The following is a 25,171-nucleotide window of genomic DNA, read 5'->3' on the forward strand; positions in this document are numbered from 1 at the left end:
ATATATATATATATATTTTATATATATATATATATATTTTATATATATATATATATATATATATAATTTGTATATTCAATGTATCCATCAAAATTATCATCTAGAGACTAATCAAATATCGAACGACTTACCGAAGAAACAGCAGACGAATACGATGGTGTACAAAGTGATGAAGATTACTTTCACGTCGGTCCTGTCGAAGATGTAATCTTCGTTCAACGACACATTGTAAAGCAGAGTTTCGTTGTTCATGTAGCTTTCGTTGTTGCTGAACTCGTAAGGAATTGTATTCCGATCGCTGAGCGTTCTGAAACAAAACAAATAAATTCATCTTTAGTAGTCTAATAAAAAAAAATGTTATACAATAATATGCTTTAGTGCTATTAAATCATTATTTTTTATTATCAATAAGTTAGAGAAATTGTGAATAAATCAATGTAATCTACAGAACAAAAGTATATAGTGCTACGTACGTATTACACTCGTAATGTCTCAGGAGCTTTTCATTTTAAAGTTTTAAACTTTATATTTAGAAAGATTGAGTAGAAGAAAAATTGTACTTCTCCCTCTCTTTTTCTTTAATCGATCATCTTATCTGTCGTTTCTTTTTAAGATAAAGTGTTATAAAGTGTCATAAAATTTGTAGTTTTTAAACTCTATGTAATCACATGGCAAAGCAAGGCGGTAGTTACTACATAAGCGCGTGACGCTAAGTTATTAGGCAGAAACTTTCTTTGCGTTATTTAACAAGTTGTATGTACACCATAACATATTCCGGACATCGTGTACTTGTTGCTGATAAAATATTTATGCTGTATAATGATATGTCGAAATAAAATTAACACGATCAAAAAGAATACCAGTGCGTTGTTCTAATAGAGTTTCTAATAGAGAATGCTATTTCTTGAATTTTTTTAGGAATTTTTTAATTCGAAAATTTTAATGAACCAAAAATCGAAAAATCTGAAAAATGACTATGACTGATTTCACCTCGGACAATTTTTTATATTTTTCGATTTCTGCAATAAAATTTTTCGAAAATTTTATTGAACCAAAAATCGAAAAATCTGAAAACATGACTATGACTGTTTTCACTTCGGACAATTTTTTTATATTTTTCGATTTCTGCAATAAAAATTTTTCGAAAATTTTATTGAACCAAAAATCGAAAAATCTGAAACATGACTATGACTGTTTTCACTTCGGACAATTTTTTATATTTTTCGATTTCTGCAATAAAAATTTTTCGAAAATTTTATTGAACCAAAAATCGAAAAATCTGAAACATGACTATGACTGTTTCCACTTCGGACAATTTTTTATATTTTTCGATTTCTGCAATAAAAATTTTTCCGAGAAATTTCTTGGGTCAAAATCGAAGAATGACCATGTAGGAATTAACCTAGGTCGATTTTTTATATTTTTTTAAATAAAATCACGATTTTTTAAAAATAGCTACATAATTCATCTTTAAGATGAGCCTAGAAAGAAGTGTATATCTTTATTTTTCTGGAAGATATGAATTTTTAAACATTGGGGAAAAGAGGCTTCAACGCAAGTAACACGGTAATTTTAAGATAGGAATATCAAGTAGAGTTTTGTAAAATTTCTATTTTCTTCATATTATATATGTTATTCATAGTACAGTAGAGTCCCTCTAACTTTGACTTCTCTAATTTTTGCATTTTTCACACATATTTCCACAAACACTAATGTCATGCCTCCTTTCATGTCATAGAGGATAGGGCAATAAAGTTATGTGTAAAGATTGCGTGATTGGCAAAATTAGAGAGACTCTACTGTATATGGAATCTGATATTTCTAATACATTTTGTTGTCTTACAATAATAGATGTATAAATTACAATACCTGAGAGATCCGCAGACCGTATCTGGTGCTACCCAGAACAACGTATCCACCACCACCGATGCCTCCACCGGTCATGGCTCTTGCAGCGCCACCCAGCCATCCTCCGAAGCCACCCCCTCCTGTCCTCTGGGGCCCACTACCCCCGTCTCCTCCGCCAGCGCGGGGCATTCTTCATCCTTCCTTCACCCTGAAATTCAAATCACGTTATAAACTAAAAAGACGAAGCTCGAGTGAAGGATGACACGTGCGAAAATAAAGTGAAAAGAAGGACGAATCTTGCCTCGCGCGAAAGAGATTACGGCTCGCGTGAATTGTCCTTGGCTGCCCCGTGCGAGGACTAACGAGCTAGATTCATCCTACGGGATATTAACGATCTTCGGTTGAGTTACGAGCGAGCGGCTCACGCGACGGACGCATCACGCACTTACGCACGCAAAATGCGGGCCGCTGCGTAAATTACTGCGAACGTTCGCGCATTCCCCAATAACTGTCGGCCACGATCTTATTTATTTATCGTACGCCATCGCCGATGAATGAGGCTCGCCGGAATTCGCGGGTCGCTACCATTAAGAGATTCGCGGACAGTCGCGCCGCTACCGGAAGCGACGAGGTCACCGCGTGCCGTGGCAAGACCAGTGTCGGCAGCGAAATTCTTTCTTGGCTCTCGTCAGAGCCGGGAACAAATCTGCTGACGTCCGAGGGAGGTCTTCCGATCGCGAGTCTGTGGATCGTTAAAAAAAACTTTGCGAGAGTTCGGAGCAATCCTACGAGTCTAACGCGTGACACAAGATATTTTCAGATTTTACTTTAAATAAATAAATTCGAGGTATATTACAACAAAGAATTATTTTTCAAATTTTCTGCAAAGCAACGTGACTTTAAAATAACGTAACATATATGTCTATTCTGTAATGTTATTTTTGTAATTTGAAGAGTTGCACCTTTGTGATTTTATATCTATTTTTTAAAATAAAATAAGATGTACTTATTTATAGTCTCGCTGCATGCGTAATATCTGGTCACGAAGTAAAATAATCTTGCATTATCAGGGATTATAATTTTAACAATTTTCCCAATTTTTTTACATGTTATTCTGTAGAAGTTTAAGTAGCAAAATATTTTAGCTTTCAAACATATCGTGTTATGCTCTTATATTATATGTATTTCAGTGGAATCATCATTGAAACCAAATACTTAATCATGAATAATGGAAACGCAATGTGGTGGTAAAGGTATCTATACAATTCAATCGTATATTTCAGAAAAATGACCGGAAGTCTCTGTCATGCCAGTGCTCTTACCATAACTTTCTACGTAAAACCAAAACCAAATTATATAGAATATAAATTCTATCCGACAAGCTTTCCCCACATAAACTTCCGCCTTCACATAAATCGTGCTGTAAGATTTTAACTCTTTTTTTCTGCAAGCTTCGAATTTTTTATTAAACATTTTAGTAATATATATATATATAATACACATAATTTTTATTCTCTGGTTATGTATTTTAATCAAAAGAAATTTATATATAAAGGAAAAAAACATAGGAGTCTTAATTATGTTGATAATGATATAATATTAATTAAGTAAATCAAAACTTAGAATTAAAATCAAAGCGTTTAAATGTATATGCAGCGTTATGTGTATTAATGTACAATAAATGTACAATAATAGCAAATTATGGTGACATTTATGTATTGCCGTTTAGACCGTTGGAATATATTTTCTTCCATTTCATTATAAACATATCCGATTTTATTTTAAAGCCATTTTATATGCACTTCTAAAGCCCGGCCGTGATATTGACACGAGTCAATTGCACATTTTCCACTCACAATCAGATGAATAAGAGATGTGCCTGCTAATCCGAACCAGATCAATTGATTGTTATAATGCGAAATTGTCGTGGCGCTTTCCGAATCAATGAGATTCACAGATCAGTGCTAGCCGCTTATCGCGCGTGAATAAATAAGTAAGTGATTAAAACAAAATTGTGATTATGCTGCATAAATCTCGATCTGCCACCTACATGCACGTCCCACGTTTTCATTATAAAATAACGACTCAATGGAACAGTGAACAAGTAGCGATTTCATAATGATCGATATATATCTTCGTTTTAATAGTAATAATTTTGTAAGTTTTGTAAAACATATTTACATTTTAAATATTATTTAAATAATATTATATAATGTATAGAATAATAAAACATACATATATTCTTTTATACCTTATAATAGAATCTTTTTTGCTGTAATAATGATTTTTTTCCGTGAAAAAACAATTATCAAAGACAGCAATTTTTTCTTTATTTAAAATATTTATTTTATAATTTACTACTGTTTTTTAAACTATACATTATAAAATTAAAAATTAAAAAATAACGAATTTGCAACTTGACTCTCTTTCGAGATTTATCATAAAATTATTCTTGCCCTCATATGGCATTAAGAAGATATTAACTGACAGCTACTTAAATAAATAACAAAATTCATCGTGAGCTCGACAAAAATAAGAATGCAGATTTAATTGCGATTTATATCCAAGAAGTTGAAAAAAATCACGATTTAATGGACGTCCATTTAAGTAGATAAGCGTGACCGCGGCTGACAGATATAATGGATGAAAATTCGTTGGAATTCACGCTCAAGGCCTTGCATAAAACATCCGCTCCGAATTTATTATCGCCGTTAATGCAAACGGGACGCGTTGCCGTGCCGGAAGTCATCGTGTATTATTGCTAATACCCAAGGAACCGATGTATTCGGTACAATCGTCCTTTCAGTACAAAGTTAACTCCTTGGCATCGCCGCAACCATAAAATTTACCGGAACTGTTCGACTACTCGCATAATATATTTAAAGTAAATAAATATATATTTTAATAAAATCGATAATAATTTGAGAAAATCAATTTTATATATCCATATTAAAAAAATAAAAATTAATAGAACGTATTTATATATCTTTCATATTTACATGTTCGAAATTTTTTATCGTAACTTTTTATTAAATTTTTCTCGTATGATCGAGACTGAAATGAATGCTTTACAAGAGGAAAAAAAGATTGCAATCTAAGAGGTCTTAAACGATCTCTTATTAAAGATGCACGTGTGAACGATTCTTAAGTATATGTACGCGTTCGTGACTCTATTCTTCGAGAACAGTCACGCGTCCATTAAAAGCGCACCTTTTACTACTCACGTGCGTCGCTACCGTAATATAAGGTCGGCGGGTATCAGCCTTGTTAGATATTCATTGCGTCACTTTATCTGTAATCGATGACGGATTGACATCGCAAGTCGTTGAACTCGCGCCAAGACGCCGAATGAATTTGTCGCGACGAAAAGAGGGAATTCGGGAGAAAAAAAGCATTGCTTCCCCGGCAGCGTGAAAAATGTGTTTATTGGCGACGTTGTGTCGTTTGGCGCTTATCCATTTCGTCGTTTGGATTTTTCTAATGTGACAGAAAACGTATTTTCGTCGGTGAAAATCGGTCGCGGGATCGACAAGAATGTTGTTTGCTTTCGGTGCACAGTGAACATGCTACAGCAGATAAAAATTATACTTGGCGCCTCTGCTTATCTTTATTATTGCTCATTCAAGTAGCTCTTGCTCTTTTTTTTTGCGAAAAATAGAGAGCAACGTTAAAAGTATAATGCATTTATTTATCAATTTTTCAAAAAACTATGCAAACTTCATGAGGATATGAAAATTTAAAAAAATCAATAATTCAAGAAAAGCTAAAGATTTTAATAATAATTTAAGCAATTTTAAAAATTTATTTTTATTAATAAATATGATAGAAATAGTTAGAAAGATTTATCAGAGTTGAAACTGAGTAAGAATTAACTACTGGGAGTGCAATTTGACTGTTTCTGCGTAGCGCCCAATTGATAAACATGCTTCTACAAATAATTGAGACTGTACCAAGGCCGAGTCAATATCGTCGAGCAGGATGTTTATCCGTATTACAATTTCCAAAGCAATCATATACATATATTCCAGATTTACTGCGCCATATAATATTCCAATCCACACCATAACTACATTATATTTATTCAGTTCATTTTTATGCAATATGTGTCTAAAAATATCTAATTATATCTGAATTTTTCTTTGATATAAAAATTTCTCTTTTATAATATTTATGTATATATGTGTATAATATTGTATTAAACTTAATATACTTGATATAACATAATAAGTTTATAACAATAAGATAAGTAATATTATAAGAAGTTTTATACTTGCATGTCTTAATAATTATATTATTATGAGAAGTTATATTTCATTAAATTGTTAAATTATTAATGTCAAATCTTTTTCTCTGGAGTGATTAACGTATACTTGAGAAACGCACATAAAGCGATTAAATGTAAAAAAGAAGCGAGCAAAGAATTATCAAGGTGAAAAACAAAGTCGCGGGCAACACGCGCGAGCAATGCATCTTCGCGCGTTGCTATTTGATCGAAGGGGTTCTTGCCCCGGTGTAAGATCAAGATCGCAGAGAAAAGGAAGATCACGTCTCATCCGACACGCGGAGCACGTAAGAAAACCGAAACGAAAGCGCGACTCTCTCGCAGACTCCAGCTGGACCGCTTCTATTATAAACGCGCAATCCATTCTGCTTGATCTCGTCTTCCAATTGAATCAATTCACTCGGTTAAAAAACCGAGTTAACGAGATTTGCATTCGATCAAACAATGCATATTATTTCCTTTAGCAATGATTTTATCGTTTCACGTGTTTTCTGTATTAACAGTTTTTGTTTTCTGTATGCGTGTAAAATGTAATATTTAGAATTTATTACTTACAATAACTTATACAAACATGCAGTTAGAAAATTTGTTAAATTTAACATGTCCCAAACGGTCTATTCAAATTTTTGTGTTAATTTAAAACAAAAGATAAATTTATTAAAAAATAACATAAATATAACGTAAAAAGTTAACACAAAAAATGTAAAACTTTCACACAATTTGGAAGCATATATCTTCAGTAAAATTAACATTTATAATATATGTTAAATTAACACGTACATTTTATGCATTTATCGTTTATCTTTTACGTATTAAAATACATTACTACATTATTTTTATATAATTTCTTCATCAATATAAATTACATACTCATAAATTGTGTTATTTTAACACCAAAAATGTTGAATATCAATTTAACATAAAATATTCAAATAACACAATTACATATTTAAATTAACATACGGATATGTTAAAATTTTAACATAAAAATTTTAACAAGAACCGGTTTCAACGCAAATGTAAAATGATTGTGATTCTCCGGTAAATGATTCGCAGATCCTTTTCCTTTTCCATTATCCATATGTTTTTGAATTTATTTTTACGACGTATATTGTCCGTGAAACATATTTTTTATACGGATGATGCAAAATTTTAGTTATTACTGGTGGTGGTTCGATATACCAGCCCCGAAAAAGGCAAGCATCGAATAAAGCAGCCGCATTCCATTTCGCAGGACGTTATTTGCACATGAAGGGGCAACTCGTCCCAGTGCAAATAACCGATAAACATTCGCAATGCTTTGTCATCGCGGCGCAATGCACCGCGCCGTGAGGTTTATTTGCGAAACGATAAGCACCCGCGTCAAAAGTGCATTCCCGCCGTATTTCGACGGTTTTGCGCCGGACTTTACGTCGCCAGAAATGAAAGATATTAGTCATAAATATCAATAACTTCAAGTTATAAACGAAGTTATGAAAATTTTAAATTGAGAGTTGAAGATTTAAACGTATGCAACTAATTGAAGTTTTTAGGCATCTAATATTTTATTCTTAAAAAGATGTATTTATTCTACTTATTAATTTAAAAAGATATTAATATTAAATTTAATCTAAATGTAATAATAATTTAAATACTACTTTCAAAAAAAGAAAACTGATTCACACAATATGATATTTAAATTTAAAGGAGATTCCTTTCTTGATAATTTAAATTCTCGGACGCACTTCTCAAGGGAAACTTTGAGAATTGTCACGACACAATATTGCGTTCCAAATTTAATTATCTCACGCCCAGAATACTAATGAAAAAATGCAAAACCGAGAAATTGAGAGAACGTCCATGTAAAACAAACCGTAGATTCCTTTTTGTAAACTTCATGAATATTTTCCTGTCAAAAATAAGTCTTTAATTTCAGTAGAACCGGAAACGAAGTTTCGATTTCAAATAAATTATTGATAAATTCTCGAAAATTATTGATAAAAATTTCTAATTTATATTTAGTTTTTAAAATATATTAAATTATTTAAATTTAATCAATAACACATTTTGTAGAAAGAGGACTATAAAAGCTCATACACAATTGATTTTACAATTTAATTGGAAATTTTTTAAATATTAAATAACATATTTCATATAAATAGAAATATTAAATAATATTTCATATAAATAAAAATGTGTTATTTAAGTAATATTTGATACGTAACACATATACACATATAACATATTATTTACAAAATGTCGTAACTTTAAAGTAGAACACCTGAAACTAAGATATACATAGATGCGACATAGAATGCGCAATCTCTTACAATATAAATTGCTTGTTTGTCACAACAAGTTTCTGTGTTGTGAAACGACGCGTAAACTTTATTATCTAAATAGGTTTTCATACTAAAATATCTATTAGAGTATCAGAAGACTCTTGTGCCAGAGGCAGACTAATAGTCTTGTGGCTGCTAGCCGTCCGTACGTCAAACGATCCGCCAACGTAATACTTCCTTTATCCCTTCATGGAGAACGCAAAGGAAGCCAGCTCACCGGGAGAGTTTCGAAATTTTTCTCCCAGGGAAAGGTTTCTAAATATAGAAAGACGCGTATTAACCTTTTACATAGAAACATCCCGACCGCCGTACTTCGATTTTGCTCCGGGTTAATCTGTAATTCGCGCATCAGACAGAGTCGCGTCAATCACTTTTAATTGTCACAAACATCTGCTCGCGCGAAACGTCTTTTGTGTTGTATGAGAACAAACGGCGGGACCAAATGCAACATCGAATATTTTTATAGTTTTGAACAGCATCAGGATATATATAAAAAAAACTAAAATATTTATAATTTATATATACCTATGTATAAAGATATAATTTACAAAGAGAATAATAGTATTTATAAGTGTAAATAAAAGCATAATTTAATACTCCCGATAACATTGCGTCCTACTTTCCATTTAACTAGCGAGAATTATCGAAATGAGATAGTAAATATCTCGGAATTATAAAATTAAGGAGTCATCTATAAATCCAAACGCAGTAGCCCGATAATTAGCCAATAGCGCATTTCCGACTTTTTGCTTAATTAAGCGAGCGCGATTTAAGCCGATCTAATCGCACGGCGCGACGAACGTCCCGTCCCGGTGATCGTTCGTCGCTTTCAAATAAATTAATTCGCGATCTAAGTCTAAACGGTCGCGTAAGCCGCGCGGTCCCCTCATTTGCATATCGATCGAGAGTCGCCCCATAAGTCACTGCAAATCGTTCGTTATAAATCGCCGCACAAAACTGGCCGGCGGCCGGGGGGATACCTGTCCGCTCCTGTAATCCTCTTTCTGCAGCATGCAAAGCTGCTGCATTGAAAATGCCGGCGAAACTTATTTCTTCCCGTGCCATTTTTGATGGGTCGGATTGCGTCATTAATTAATCGTTATTAACGTGCAAGATACGACGTGATATTTTTGCCACGGTGAGTAACTGTGTTTCTCATTTCTAAGAAAATTGAAGAGAGAGAGAGAGAGAGAGGGGGGGAGAACGAGAGGGAAGAGAGAGACTGCGATATTTATATCTTACTCGCCGGCGGCACGGTGACGCGTGCCGGGACATTTCTCGCGATGTGTACGCCAATTTCGCACGGCGGAAGTAACGCAGATGAAACACTTATTTAAGAGTAATTGCATTTAAGTAATTCCCGGGGAGTTGCTTTGAGAGAACATGTTATGGAATACTTAGATGAGTGGACTTGAACGTGTTTTAAACGTAATGCTCCTTTTCCCATATCGTTATAATGTAAAATTGCACATCATAAATAAAACACGAGTATTTAACGGAGTGTATCGCTCTGTTAACTATGCAAGAGGAAAATTATAGATTACTATGACACAAAAGGAATGAGCAAGCTGTCTATCGTCAATCAGCCAATATAATGACAAATCATCGTCGTCGAACTCGATAATGGTGACTTCATTGTCGTGCAAACGGGATTTTGACGTCAGGCAATTGAGAGTTTTAATTCGTTAAATGTTTGTTTAACAAAATTACACGATGGAACGTTGGCATTTCGAACATATACACAATTGCTTCTTTTCTCTCGGAATCATGCCAGAGAGGAATAAAGATCACTGGCATTGATTGAGATTGCGATGATGATGCAACGAAAAGGGAGACATTTGTATTTATTTTCAACGTGCTAAAAAAAAGTTAAACATTATTTCTATTAAAATCAAATGATGCAAATTATTATTAAGAAAGCACAAAAAGTAGATTTCAGAAGATATTAATTAATTAAAAAGTGTAAAGAAAAAAATGTATTTTTATGAGATAATATGAACGAAAAATATTGATATGAGAGCGAGAAACAATTTCATTTAGACAATAAATATTTTGTAAATGATTAAAAATTTGAAAATTAATGTAATAAATTTCATAAATGCTGTTCCATTATGTGCGAATAAATTTGAATGAAGCAGGCTTATAAGATTCGAGCTATAGTTTATAAGAAGTAACTGAAACCGCTGTTATATACGTTTTATCTCGTCGTGATATTAAATATTCTTATCAGCTTTATACTAAATAAACAACTCGTGAATCAGTTCACGATCAGCACATCAGGTACATACCCTCCGAGAATAAATTCACTGTCATCAGCGAGTTCCGTCATTGCCTATCTCTCTTTTATCGTCTCAAAAGTGTAATCATCTTCACACGTGCCTTGCATTCATTGTTTCGTCTTTCCTAAACTTGCGGTACCGTGCTGAGCCCAATTATCTATCTATTAAAATTTTTCTTGAAGAACTGTTTGAATATTATCTAGATTCTTCTACTAATTTTATTTAAAAATCGTATCCTGCGATTATATTTTACAATTCTCACAAATTATATCGCTCAATCTTTTTAAGCTTATCGTTTTCTTAACTTTCTTATCTTCAGTATTTCCACCTCAGGATAATGGTACAGAAAGTACGTATATGTATATCTCCCTTCCGAGAAATTCTTATTAAAATATTTGATATGCTTTTCCCCTAAAGATGATGTTTAATAAAGTTATCCTCAACAACTCTTAAGAATGTCTTCGAGATTCTTCCTGAGACTCTCTTTCTCTTCAGGCTCTTTTCGATACTCTTCAAAACTTTCTGTTCGGGGTTTTCCTCAGGGCTGCCTTCAAGGCCGTTGCACGAAGATCACGAGACAGACGTTCGCGCACGGGCGTAGCGGATGCCAAAAAGTTTCACCGGGAACTGAGGCGATCACGAGAGGAGCAGGAGGTGAGGGAGAAGCAGGGGCAAAAGATCGGTGGATGCACAGAACGAGGAATACGATGCCACCTTAGTGAAAGCCACCGCGAAGAAGAGGCTTTCTTGGCGCACCGAGTGCCGCTCCCGCCAAGCGGAAGATTATCTAAATAGACTCCGGCGGGCCAAAGCGGGAAGGAGCAGAAGAGGAAACGAGAAAGCGTGAGGGAAGGAGCAGAGAGGAAACGAGACGGCGAGGAGAAGCTCCGAGGCCCACAACGAGCCTGGTATTTATACGTCGTGCCTTTGGAGAGCCAGTGGCCGCGACCAGGAACATCCCTCTTTCGTGTCCGTGGACAAAACGCACCGGATGCCATTGATTTTCTTCGGCCGTCGATTGGAATTCACGGGGCGCGCCGCAACAGGAATTAACAGCCTCATCGGCAAGAAGATCTGAGGGACAGAAAGAGAGGGGAAGAAAGAGAGAAAGAGAAACGCGGGTTAATCAGCTGCGTCGAGCGAAACCGAGGACCTTTACTCTTCGGATACATCGCTGTGCATTTCTTGGATGGTAGGGATTACTGCGAGATCTAATCTGAGTTTCGTCTTCGAATTTATTTCATCGTTTACAACAACGCAGTTGTAACTTTCGATAAGTAATGACGCACGGGTATCTTTAATTATGTACGGTAAGCTTTTACCGCGACTTCTAATAACAATAGAGTCTCATTAAAAAATAACTGTCTTTTATTTATCTTTATATGTCTTTTATTAAAGAATTTATGTGAATATCGTTTGTTTCCACAATTTCTTCTAACATTCAAGTTTTAATATACTGTAATTAACAATCTTTTTTTTAGAATTCTATGTTAAAATAAAATTTCAGTATGAATAAAGCGAAATAGATATTAACTTGAGGCTTAATTTGCAAAATCCTTGGATTTTTACAATTGCTTACAAATATAGAAAATTATTAATATTTTAACATTTTTTTATAAAAAGTTTAAGCTACTTTTTAATTCAATATTTAATTACTAAATCTTATATTTTATAAGAAATAATTATTACAGTTTTCAGTCAGTTTAAATCTCAAAATAATTTACTTTAATATTTGATATTGCATGTATTAATAATAAAAATTTGTTATATAATTGTGATGATAAAATACAAGATTTATAGATTGTTTCGGATTTGAGAGCTGAGAAAATTGCAACGGAGGAAATCTGAGTTGCACACGTTCGCAGCTGTTTTAATACAAGTGTGAATATCAGGTGCTGAATCTGATTGCCGCGTTTGTGCGCGAAATTCCTTAGACGCTTACGTAACCACGGATACAATAAACTTAGTAAAAAAAAAATAAAACTTGCGCCGTTTGTATAATCAACTGTAAGGAGCAGTGAACCACGCAATGGAATTTCTTCTTGTTTGCCGTCCTGTTTCATAAGACGATTCGTACTTCACGCTCGACAGCATCGTAGTCCAACCTCGATAATTAATTTAAGAAAAAGAGAGCAAATATTCGATAAGCGTGGCAAATATTAGAAATTCCGCAGAATGTCGTCTTTTTATGAATTAACTTGACAATTCTTATCCAATCTCCTAAAATTAGGAAAAATTAAGATATACAAAATACCTACATCATTAATTTATTTGAAATCTTGTTAAAAACATGTTCTTGAAGAGCAAAAGTAAGTGCGTAAAAAAAAATACCCGATGTGGAATAGACAGCAGTAATCTTTAGTAAATGTAATTAGTTAATGATAAATAAAAATTCGTCTCCCGTGCTGAACGCCAGCTTCAGAGAAAGAGAACGGAAGAATATCGCAGATCGCCGCGGATATGAAGACAATGGAGAGGGTCGCGTCGGCATTTATGAATATAACGTTCCGCTCGTCCCGTGGCGTTGTTCGAGCGGAAAACATCGTGATTTTTTGTCGATCGGTGAAAGTTCACCGATGATCCCAGGCAATCCCGGAAGCCGCGCGCTCCTTCACTCGTCGCAAGACTCGTGGAAAGAATCGGTATTGTGCACCGCACGCGCTCGCGCTCCGGACGGACGCGTGCAGCCGCCTCTGGTACAGGCCGTTTCAGCGCGGGCCGTTGAACCGAAACGGCCAACCGGAACGACGTCCGATACTTTTTCCTTCTTCAATAACGGACGATCCGCCGCGCGCGGATACTAATCGAGCGAAAATCAAGGACGCGCCGGCGAACGTCGCGTCTCTCGCGCCCCGCCGCGCTCGATTTCAGGGCCAAGAAAGCGCGCGTTGCATTGCAAGGGCAAGGGACTCGTCGACGGGAGGAAGCGAGTTTTTGCAGATCGTTTGTAGTAATGAATTTTAATAATGATATTCCGTTTCACGCTCGGATTTATAGGTATAGTATAAATATATGAATATATATGCAAGAACTTAAGAAATATTTGTTTTTAAAATTTGTGTCTGAAAATTTTATGCTAAATGTAATCTGAAAAAGAAAGGAAAAGATTCCAAAATATGTTTAAAATAAAAGTTGCATTTAATACGAATATAAGATTATAATAGGTATATATTATAATATATTATAATATATATATATATATATATATATATATATATACTCATTCATATTCGGCGTTAAATATAAGATAAGATTTTTAATATAGGTAATTATTTGATTTTAAAATATTAAATCAAATAGTGAAAATATTTGGAGTAGTTTGAAATCTCGTTCGAAACCTCCGATTTTTGCATCTCTAGTTGATTATAAGCTGGCGTTTAAGGATTCATAGAAATCTAGAATCTCGGTATCCTTTTGGATCGTCGAATACAAAGACCGCATCATCCCCTAAACCTCTCACATTTCATCCCGTTAAAGCATCTCGGCTCGTTTCCAAATTCTCGGAATCCGTGTAACATAAAGTTATAGGATTATCGCGTTCCGTGATCTTCGAACCGTGCACAGCTCGTGTCCGACATTCACACATTCCGGCACCAAAACGCAAGGTTCTACTACGCCGTTGTAGATCTATAGCGGACTTACTTCTGCAGACGATCGAAAATACTTTCGCCAATGCCGTCCGCGCGATTCCACCTGAGAGAGTCAATAATCGCTGGGTGACAACGCGCACATCCATGATCAGAAATCCGCCGAATGAAATAAGTCGCCAGTAACCTTGGAGCACTTGGAGACCCGCTGGATTTTCGTTGACGCGCCCGCGTGCACGCGCACTCACCGCGACCACGCTCGCGTCGGGTCGCTCGAGAAAATCTCGATCTCGATCACGAGAGGAGAGATCCAGTCAAATCACCGCGTCGATCTTACTCAACCGCGCGCACTGGCACAACGTATATCCGTGGCACACATCAGGCACAACGCAGCCGTTCTACAAATCCAGATACTTTACTTCCTCCCGATTCCGTCTTTGGACCGTTTCTTTCCGGTTTATCACCTGATAGCGCTGCCGAGAGTCGGTACCAACCGAGATAGAGAGAGAAAGAGAGAGAGAGAATCCGTGAATTACGATCGCGATAAACGCGATACTTTTTTACTTTATAGGTACAATTTAATGGAACGTTGAGTCTGCGGAACGGCCCGATCTGAATTGTACTGGAAGATATGATTTGCGAGGACTTTGCATGTGCCTCCGAGTCAGAAAGAAACGATGCTCCGCGTGAATTACGATCTGTGACTATGATTCACGTATCGGAGTGTAATCTCTTTTCGCTCCGCGATATCGAGAAACGGTTTCGCACGATACAAATCGCAGGTCGTACTTTCCCACTTCACTTTAATCCCGTCGATGGACTCTCGTACGTCTTTCTCTTGCGTCTGAAATCGTCTGAAAGAGTAATCGCTTACCACGCAAAGTCGGTGAGCCAAGAAATTTTCTATCAATATTTGTCCTACTCGTTTAATATCTGTTTATCATCTATTCTCAATAAGTAAAATTTTTTAAAATCCACTTAAAAATTTAACAATATTTCTAATTTCCAAAGAAGGAAGAAATTCGCGTACATAAAATTATCACAACAAAGTTAGATTCCTAATTGGTATACGATGAGGCTCCGATCTATCGAAAACATTGTCGATCTGAATGCGTATCCACGAAAACTCACAGGTATTTCACAGATTCCCACGTTCTTCTCTCTTGGAAGAAAACGAGAGCCGCGCACAAAAGACACATTCTCGAAATCGGGCTCCGGCCTCGATCAGCGTGGTCCCGGCGGCAGACTCGCGACGCGCGCGCGCGAGGACGCGTCGCAGGCGATCGCGGGCGATCTACGGGATCGCGGACGTTGGGACCGCTCGGCGCGACTCTCGAGCGTGTGTGCGTAATCGCGGCGATATAAGGCGGCCGCGATGCGGTTTCACGGATGCAGGGAGAAGGGGGTTACATCAGAGAATACGAAGAGTCCGCGCTCGGCTCGGTACGGCTTGTCGTTCACAACGACGGCGTAGACGACGACGGCGACAACGGCGACGACGATGACACGACGCGCGAAGACACGCCGCGCCGAGGCACCGCTTCGACTCCGCTTCGCTTCGCGAGCGCCGACGACGACGGGACCGACGAATGGCCGTCCGGATCCAGCTGGGTACCACGATGAAGCTGGCCCGACTCGACGCGAGGGACCATGGCGCGTATATGCACGAGGCAAGGCGGACCCGACAGCACAAACCGGCACGAAGGAACGGCTTCGACGGCGCGGAGCGCGAGCGAGAGGGGCCCGACGGGGCCTAATCTGACCGGAGGGGCTCCTATGCCCCCTTCGTGCTAACTCTCTCTCGGCGAAAGGTTACCGCCGACCGCGTAAGATGCTGCGCTCGGCCGAGATTTTCCTTGCCGACCATGCATTCAGCATTAACAATAAGAGTTTTGTTATGTCATGAAAACTTTACATAAGCACAGGTAGCTTCAGTTCAAATTACCTGCCTCATCCCGTGCGAATACAATTGATATAAATATAATAATATCACCTTTTACGGAAACTTGTAAAATTTTAATTATGTAAAAAGATATTGTTCTCGTTAGATCTTTATTTGCAATGTTTTATTTCACGGGAATTTTTTGTAGATTTTAACTTAAAGCTGTGGTATTACTGAGAAATTCATTACGACCGTGCGTCTATAGGCTTCTTAGTTGAGGTTCTTATTTCGCTTGGGCGGGAGAGATCTCGGATTCAAACAACGCATCGCGTGGCTGCTCCCGCGCCACGCCGGCTAAATATTTCGCAGAATATATTAAGATATTAGTCACGTAACTGTGTGGACCTCCGCCACTATTAGCTTCCGAAGTAAAGTGATTTCCACGCGATCCCGGGGCACGTGATCGGTATCCAGAACATGCGATATTTCAGTCTTGATACTAACACCTACACTTTTACTTAATAATAACCGCTGATTCACTACTATAATTATAGGCTTTCTAATATCTATTAAGCATTATTTTCCAGACATTTTCACGTTATTCCAAACGTAATTCCAAAAAAATGTGTACATAAAAAATTGAAATTAAAAATAAGTCTAACAATGTAAATAAAATTAATTGTAACAAATTGATAATGGTTTTCAATATCATTTCTCTTTGAAATATACATTAATTAAGCTCTAAACAGTTATTAAAGTCAGAATCCATAATGTTGGTCGCAAAAATTGCATAGTCAATTTTTTTCTATAATTGTCTTTTTGCGTATATTTAATTCTTTACTATACTTGATTTTGATATTTTTTTCAATATATTGTATTTATCTTAAAGAAAACAACTTTAAGCAATAAATTTAAATCTTGCAAAGATTGTAGTCCCCAGATACGAATCTTTGTTCTGTTATCAATTCCTCGACTCATTGTCAGACCGCGTATCTATCTGGCGTCATACCGTCGTTGGCTGAACGTGCGAAGGGTCATGTTTCCATTCGCAGATATTTCACGAGAGAGTTTGCGTTTCAAGAATATTTTGAAAGAGAAATCTTTTTTTGCGCATCTTATCTTATAACACAAATTAACATTTGTATTTTTATTTGTTTAATGATCTTTTTATGATTAAATCGAGATTGGTAAATCATATTGAGTTTCGATATGATTTATTGTTAAATTATTAAAGTTAACATGAACACAGCATATCTCAACTTCTCTGTTCTCTCTCTCTCTCTCTCTCTCTCTCTCTCTCTCTCTCTCTCTCTCTCTCTCTCTCTCTCTCTCTCTCTCTCTCTCTCTCTCTCTCTCTCTCTTTGATGCTGATACTTCGTTCAACTTGAGTGACTCTAGTACTCCGAGTACGTCAAGTTCACTCGAGCAATTACGAGTTCCGAGGAGGAGTTACATCAAATTCGGCTCGGTAATCAAACAAATAGCGCATTCCTGCGTCAGATAATATAATGCGTCGCCAAAATATTTTCCGTACCAAAAACCAGCTGATTGCAAAATTAAACAACCGAGACAGATTGCGCGATAACAGTTTTATCACAAAGATAATATTTTAAAGTCTGTACGCGCTCTCAACGATATGAATCTGTTGCAGCATCTAATCTTTGCAATAAACTACATTTATATGTACTATGATTTCAATCACAATTTTAAATTAGCCACCTATTTTTTTTAAATTATTTAGTAAGATGCCGTGTCTCTTATACCGTGTCTATTAATGTTCTTGTTTATAATGTTAGGCGTTAAATATTGTTTAATGCAAAATGTTCTGAAGAAACGCCAACGCCGAAAGCTGCGAGTAGTCATCGGTATACAAGTTGGATAAGCAATCGCACACACGCTGCATGCACGCACGCATACATTGAAATCTACGTTCATCAGCAGAGACGGCGCGACGGAATGGCTGCCGGGTTTACTGATTATTTCGATTTGCTCAATTTGACCGGGAGAGAAGAGCCACGTGCCGGGTGTTGGTTGAAAATTCCGCGGCGTTGCCAGCCTACACAGTTGTCTTCATTCCAACCATTGACACCGTTGAAGTACTCCACGGACAAGATGGCAACGTTGACAGTGCCGCGCGAGCGGCATGGTAGTTCCGAGTTCGAGACGTCTAAATCAGAGAGACAGTTTACAGTGGTCCAGCGGATGCTGAGGAAGCTTCGAGCTGCCGCGTGAGCCAGGAACCGATGTGCGGTAGCGGGCACGGGCATCCGCAGGGAGGAGGGGGCAAAGGGGGAATTTGCTCCCCCCCCCCTTGAAATCAAACGAGTATAAGAAAATTCAAAATTTGCTCTCTTATTTTTACAAATAATAAATATGTTTGTCAAATGTGAGAGAGCTAAAATACAACACAGGTACACAACGTTGGACATTTGCTCCTCGCGGTAGTTCGTATTAAAAATTTGGATCATGCCCCCCTCTAGAAAAAATCCTGCGAACGCCCTCGGTAGGGCGGGCGATCATAGGAAATGGTACGAAAGAATGGAGAACTGTATATGGAGAGATCTGTATCTATGCGCACGCATAACACGCGCACATGCACATGTATTTATAGCTTCTCGACTAGCCGGCATCGGGAGAAGACTATGAGACTGCATCTCTTGCGTGTTTGGGCGCCGCTGATATCCCGTTGGCGGGATTAGAGGCAAGTTTGAAGTTACGTGTCCATTGGTGGGCGAATATTGACGAATGGCGCGCGTCGTTTCATTTAAAAGAAATTTACTCGAGAGAGCAATGATCGACCTAGAACTCTTAGAAATGTCTGGAGTAGAATGCGGTTTGCCATCCAATAAATGCGCATCGAAATAACTCGTATATTTTTTAAAAAACTATTTTCTACGTTATTATCAAGAGACGGTCGCATGGCATTTAGTAATAACAGTTTAATCGTATTCAATGATAATTTCGTCGTTATTGCTATCCGATACGATCCGTTTCGCATTATCCGTTCCGTCGCGTCGTCTGGATATACATACCTCCTGCACCTTATACTTATTGCTAATCCCAATGACGTTAATCCTGCTTGTCGATGATCTATGGCGTCTTAGAGCACCGCTATCTCGACGAACGTCTGGATCCATTACGCCGTTCGTTGTTGCGCCGAATGACTGTGAGGATTTATAGACGTATGTAGGCACTGTCCTCCCCGGCGTGAATGGATTTTATCATTTCATAGAGCCCCGTGAAATTCCTCATGGCCGGCCGACAATGACGGCCAATCAACAAACCATTCTGATCCCCGTGTATGTCGGTTACAAAAGGAAACGTTCGAACGCGTCTGTCCAGAATTTTTACTGATCTTCGTGACCCTTCAACAATTTTTTTTTCTTTACGCGCCACTATTCACTTATTTTATTTCGATTGAGCTACATCGTCTTTCGTGAAAGCGTGAAACACGCGTAAAACGACAAAATGCGTACGTGGACATTTTCCGCATCATCCGACCTCCATTTTTTTTTCTCGACAATCGAATTATCATCGATCGATCGCAATCTACCCGGTTTCTGTTTTCCATTGCGGTACCAAAATGGCGACCCATCGCGGAAACCGCGGCTAGGTAATACGAAACCGTTGCACTACATTTTCCGCGGGTTAATCACCGCATACGGTTCGGTAATAAACGTGAACAACAGCAGCAAATTTATCTCAAGATTATTACAAATCATAAAATTCGTTCACTTTAGGGAGGATAGTGTCTATTTATATATTTATAAATCCTTAGAAATCCAGTTTCTTTACTCTCTATTCAATTTCTATAAATTTCTATCTCAGATTGGCCATTGGCAAAAGAAATTACTTTGAAATAGGTCATACGAATCATGTAAGAATCATGAAAATTATTGCTTGTTCAACATGTTTTGCGATCTTTGAAGTGCAAATTATAAAGTAACGTCGCGCTTCAAATGTACGGCTTAATAGGAGATATAAATGTGGCCATTTCTATTTCTACCCAGACTGACCTTGCACTGCGATATTAATAGATAGTAAATCGCTGTGCAAATATTGATTGCGATTACGCTACTGCATTCCGTTCGTCGCACCTGCTTGTTAAGTTAATTAATAAATTCCAGTGCTTATACGAGTATCTTTATAAAGATACAATTATATTACACAAAATAGACATTCTTTTCATCCATGCTCAAATTTATAAATAAATTTATAAAATTAAAAAATAATTATTACACCGACAGAGACATTCATTTTTAAACTTTAGATCTAAACGTTTATTTAATTTCCTAATTTTTTTATTTTACATACGTTTTTGGATAATTACACTGTTAAATATACTCGCAAATATAATCATGTCTAGAAAGTAGGAATGAGACGACGACACACGTTACTTTAAACCTGGCGCCACAGACGCTGTACAGCGATTTCTGGTTACGTTTATTCATTAGCCGCACTGTGTCACTAACTGACGGATTCGATTTATTAGCATATAAACTTATTGAACGAATTGACAAAGAAAATATTCTTATTTATAAAAAATAAAAATTGTTCCAATTTTTTTATGTACTTTACTAATTATATATACTAGATTTCTATTTCTATTTTGATACATTGAAATTTTGTATAATAAATTAAATGTAGGTTTCATAAAAAAGTAAAAAAGTGCAATAGATACACTTCTGCACTCTCTCTCTTAAAATAAAATCTCTCTTCTATTAAAAATTAATTATAAGATACACAAACTGCACGAGTTAATATGCAAATAATAAATAAGAACTTGATTTTATCAAGAATATTACTCAGAACTAGTTTAAAATTTTTAAAGTCTTCCTTAATAAGGGACTAGTTATATAAATACTTGCGACAAATACATCATGGTATACTATGGTGCATGGCATTCTCGGAGCATTGAGAGACCGACGCGTTATACAGGCTTTACGAAAAGGAAGCGGCCGGCTTCGTGACCTGTTCTCAAAGTGGTGGGGGTCTCTCATGATGGCACGACGCCATTAAACGTATGTTCATCGACGCGTGTATGGCACTATTTGTCGGCTCTGCTGTTATCCCGAGGCGATTCGAGCACTCGAATCTTGGTGACCGTGGCGGCTGTCGACGTTTGCGATAAAAATTCAATTTGAAATCATTTTTCTCGCTCGCACCCCCCGAGAAATCGTAAGTACAAGTGAAAGAAGAACGCTTTTTGAAAACAACTTGGTGCTGGTGTTCGACATGAACTGCATCGTCGCATCGTGTGCCATGACAGTGGAGAATGCGCGACTGGTATCCGGAGTTTCAGCGTCAATATCGGCGCCGGGCGAGAAGTATCGTGTCTTGTTTAAAAATCGCGATCGTGTTTTAATTATTCTACACGCGCTTGGCCATTTTACCAGAACAAAATTCAATATGCGCGTTCGAATTAATTGTTTCACTTCGTGTAACATGAGCCTAAAACGCTATCAATTGTCAGCGCGCTGCAGTGCACTTTTGACGTATCTTCAAAATCGGCGTTCGAGCAAGTGTCGCAAATGAATGCTAACGCGATTGTTCGAATGTAGAATTGATTTTGCGCATCGGCACGATTTCGTTTTAATCTCGAAAGAGCTTTCACCAGAGTAATTCCCTCCGTGCGAATTTACGTTGGTAACTCTGGTGCGCGTCGACGCCCAAGTTTTGTGACGGCCGCTCGATAACATCATCGTGGTCGGTGATATTAACGCGCGCTTTACGCTCTCTTACAATCGAACTCTGATTCCAGTGTAAACAATGGCGATTTTGGAATCCTGTTGGTCACCGTGCGTCTGGTCGAACAGCGTTAAGACCGGCTGCAAGGCTATAGCATTCTACACAGTGGTGAGCGTCTCTTAATTGGCTAAGAAATTCCATAAAATTAGAGGCAGTAACAATGTTAAAGTATGTCCAACCTAACAGAATATAATTAACAATTAAGATTACACGTAATAAATAATTACTTTTCTTGCAGGCAATTAGTATAGTGCTTATTACGCTGATATGCTATCAACTGGCTGGTGGCGATTCCACCCAGATCTACAATCCGTTATTCGAAGCTGATGTAAGAGGATGTAAGTATGATATTAACCGTGTCTAACGACAGCGCTCCAGAAACAGTGATGTCAATTCTAAAAAGCTGAGCTAATATATATTTTGTTTTTGCGGAGATTTTGAAAACTATACTTAGTTACCCCTAACGCAACCATATCACATGAATGAAATGCTTTACAATCGAACTCCAATAACTCGAATCTCAAAGGAAGAGCTATAAAAATCTTCGAGTTATAGAAGTTTCGACTTATACTTCGAAGTTCGAGTAAAAAAGAGTTAACATATGAAAATTCGATTTACGGAAGTTTTGTACGAGAGTTTATAATTTTCTGATTATAATGGCTTTTAAAGGAAAAAATTCGAGTAGTTTTCGAGTTATAGAGATTCGAGTTATCGATCAGGACTGTATTATTCGACTGTATTATGAGTTTAATTATATATTAATCACATTAAAGCACAGTAGTCGTAAATAAAAGAAGTTGACGTTTAGAAAACTGAAGAGAGTCGAACACGTCGAACTTTTATTGTTTAAACGAATAAAAATTTAGCTATGAGTTGTTTGGAATTGAGCACAAACGTGTTCGTATAAATGAAGTGCAAAGACTTTTATTGCTTTACTATAGTTTATAGGTTTATAAGTTTTCAACTTTTATAATATATTTTATTCTATTCAAAAAAATGAGAGACATGTTCGATTTTTAGCTATGCAAGTTGTCGGAGGTGTCTTTATCGTTTATCTGCTTCTATTGATCTTATCCGCCCTGTTAATGGTTCACGGCATAAGAGAAGGCGTACGTGGATGGTTGTTGCCGTGGCTCGTCGGATGGTTCATCGTTTGCTTATTCCAGTTAGTCTTCGGACTGTGGCTCTTAGGCGGTTATTACATTTATGTGAGTATTCCTTTTCTCTTTATTTTACCGAAGACTCTGTTATCAGTCGATAAAAGGTCGCAATTCATATCACTTGTTTAATGTTTTTACTTCAGCTGGACTCTGTATTCGCGACATTATGCAACTGGCTTTGGATGTCTTACAATGTAAGTGTTAATTTTGTTTATAACGTTTTCGTATTATCTAAGCTATTTCTGATCTTCATATACTTCACGCGCTTCTTGCAGATATACTGCTGGCTGGTCGTTTTGTCGATGTACAGAATATTTGCAAAGCTGCAGTCTCCAAACATAGAACTTTTGTGGCCTTGAAGAAAAGCGCAATATGCAAAAGCAATACGTATACATCTATTGCCACCAAAGTAAGGGAGAATCTCTATTTCCATTTACTCGTAAAACTTTTACGTAAGAACACGCGAACTTGTTAAGAATAACACAAAGTTCTCCAGTCGTATTTTAATACATGCACTCGAAAAGTTTCAATGGATGTCTGAGAAAGCAAAATTCACCTTTTTATCGACTTCATATGTTTTTATCATTGACTTTAAAGATTTTTATGTGTACTTTTAATGTTAACATGCATATTTGTCTTTAATAACGTTTTCAAAATCTTAAAAGAAAGTTTAGACCTCGCTAAGCGAAATTATGTTTTTGTATTTGTTATATTCATACAACGTTCAATTGACGTTCAATTAACGCCTTTCTACTTAAATTTGAATAATGTATAACTAGATAGTCGATGAGAAGGTAATATTTTTTATTTCATGGCAAAAGAGACTGAGAGAGGCCTTTTAAAATATCCGTCCAAATCATCGTAATATGTAATAAGCTTGGAATCTCGTTGAACGAACAAATCAAAATAATTATTATATAGCATCACGTTAGTTGAAAATTCGTGTTAGGTCCTTTTACATGGCCACCGTTGTTCTGAGCATTTTATAAAGATTATACAATTTTTCTACAAGCTATTTTTTCTACAGCATTAGTCCAATAATATATATAAGGATATATCCTTACTCGATGTAGAATTAAGCATCTATTTATATATTATATATACAAACAATATATATTAAGAATAAATAAATATTCCATTATTATTATCTTTCATTACAAATATAATGTAATGTAATGTTCCATACGTTATTTTTCTATTTTCCCTTCCTTGATATATAGAAATTGCCTTATTTACGACATAAACTAAATAATACTTAAAAAATCTTTAATTACTAACATATGTTTCTGTTAGCAGAAATATTTATAAACAAGAAATAACAATTTTTTATGCTAACAGCTCTTATATGTTCCCTATGTTATATCAGTTATACAGTAGATGGCATGATGATTCACTTTATTCGTGCACAGAAAATTTACCTACAAATGATATTCTTACATTATAAAAGTATTAAAAGATAAATTTTATAGCTAGAAAATTCTTATAATTTTGTAAGACTTCATATAATAATAATTGATATAAAAATGATATTTTTACATTTCACATCTATCATTACATATTGTCAATTAATAATTATTTAATATTTCTATCTATGTTTTACAAGAAGATAAAGAATCGTTACTTTTGTTTAGCATTTACTTAATATTCATATCCTGTTCAATTGCTAAAGATTTAATGTAGAAATTATACGAATTTGCCAGCAGGTCTACGACTAAATCGGACGATTAAGAGACTTCAACGCACGCATATATGGTACATCGATTCCCGTGCGTTCTTAGTAATATATAGGCTTAAAGTTTTATAGCATTATATATGCTAAACATAGAATTCATTGTGCATTATCTTTTCTTAAATTTTTATAATGATTTCAACTTAATCGAATTTTTCAACATATGGACTTAATGAAATGGTTTAACATATATAAACATAATCTTTATATGAACTTCAGTTTGTTAACTTTATGCTGTTTCTATGATTGACTACTTCTCAACTGTTTATTGTACAAAATATAAAAGAGCGTACGCATATATGAATGTGTAGATGTAGTATGTAAATGTCAACAGT

The 25,171-nt window shown here is 36.3% G+C and overlaps 2 protein-coding genes across 2 annotated transcripts in view; one reads left to right on the top strand and one right to left on the bottom strand.

Moving 5' to 3' along the window:
* Window positions 1-2,037, bottom strand: part of LOC105462809 (rho guanine nucleotide exchange factor 10-like protein) — a 44,462-nt gene extending 42,425 nt beyond the window's left edge. The window contains exons 1-2 of the mRNA XM_011709659.1: window positions 1,865-2,037; window positions 132-307 (exon numbers count right to left, since the gene is read on the bottom strand). Coding sequence (XP_011707961.1) covers window positions 132-307; window positions 1,865-2,037 — 349 coding nt within the window. The remainder of the gene's footprint in view (window positions 1-131; window positions 308-1,864) is intronic.
* A 19,139-nt stretch (window positions 2,038-21,176) lies between these two features.
* On the top strand, window positions 21,177-24,249 carry LOC105462721. Its single transcript, XM_011709545.1, has 6 exons — window positions 21,177-21,377; window positions 21,961-22,055; window positions 22,186-22,285; window positions 22,968-23,155; window positions 23,251-23,301; window positions 23,383-24,249. The coding sequence occupies exons 2-6, from the start codon at window positions 21,969-21,971 to the stop codon at window positions 23,464-23,466; spliced, it is 510 nt and encodes a 169-aa protein (XP_011707847.1). The 5' UTR covers window positions 21,177-21,377; window positions 21,961-21,968; the 3' UTR covers window positions 23,467-24,249.
* The last annotated feature ends 922 nt before the right edge of the window (window positions 24,250-25,171 follow it).

Source organism: Wasmannia auropunctata, unplaced genomic scaffold, assembly GCF_000956235.1.
Source record: "Wasmannia auropunctata unplaced genomic scaffold, wasmannia.A_1.0 LD336095.1, whole genome shotgun sequence".
Lineage (NCBI taxonomy): Eukaryota > Metazoa > Arthropoda > Insecta > Hymenoptera > Formicidae > Wasmannia > Wasmannia auropunctata.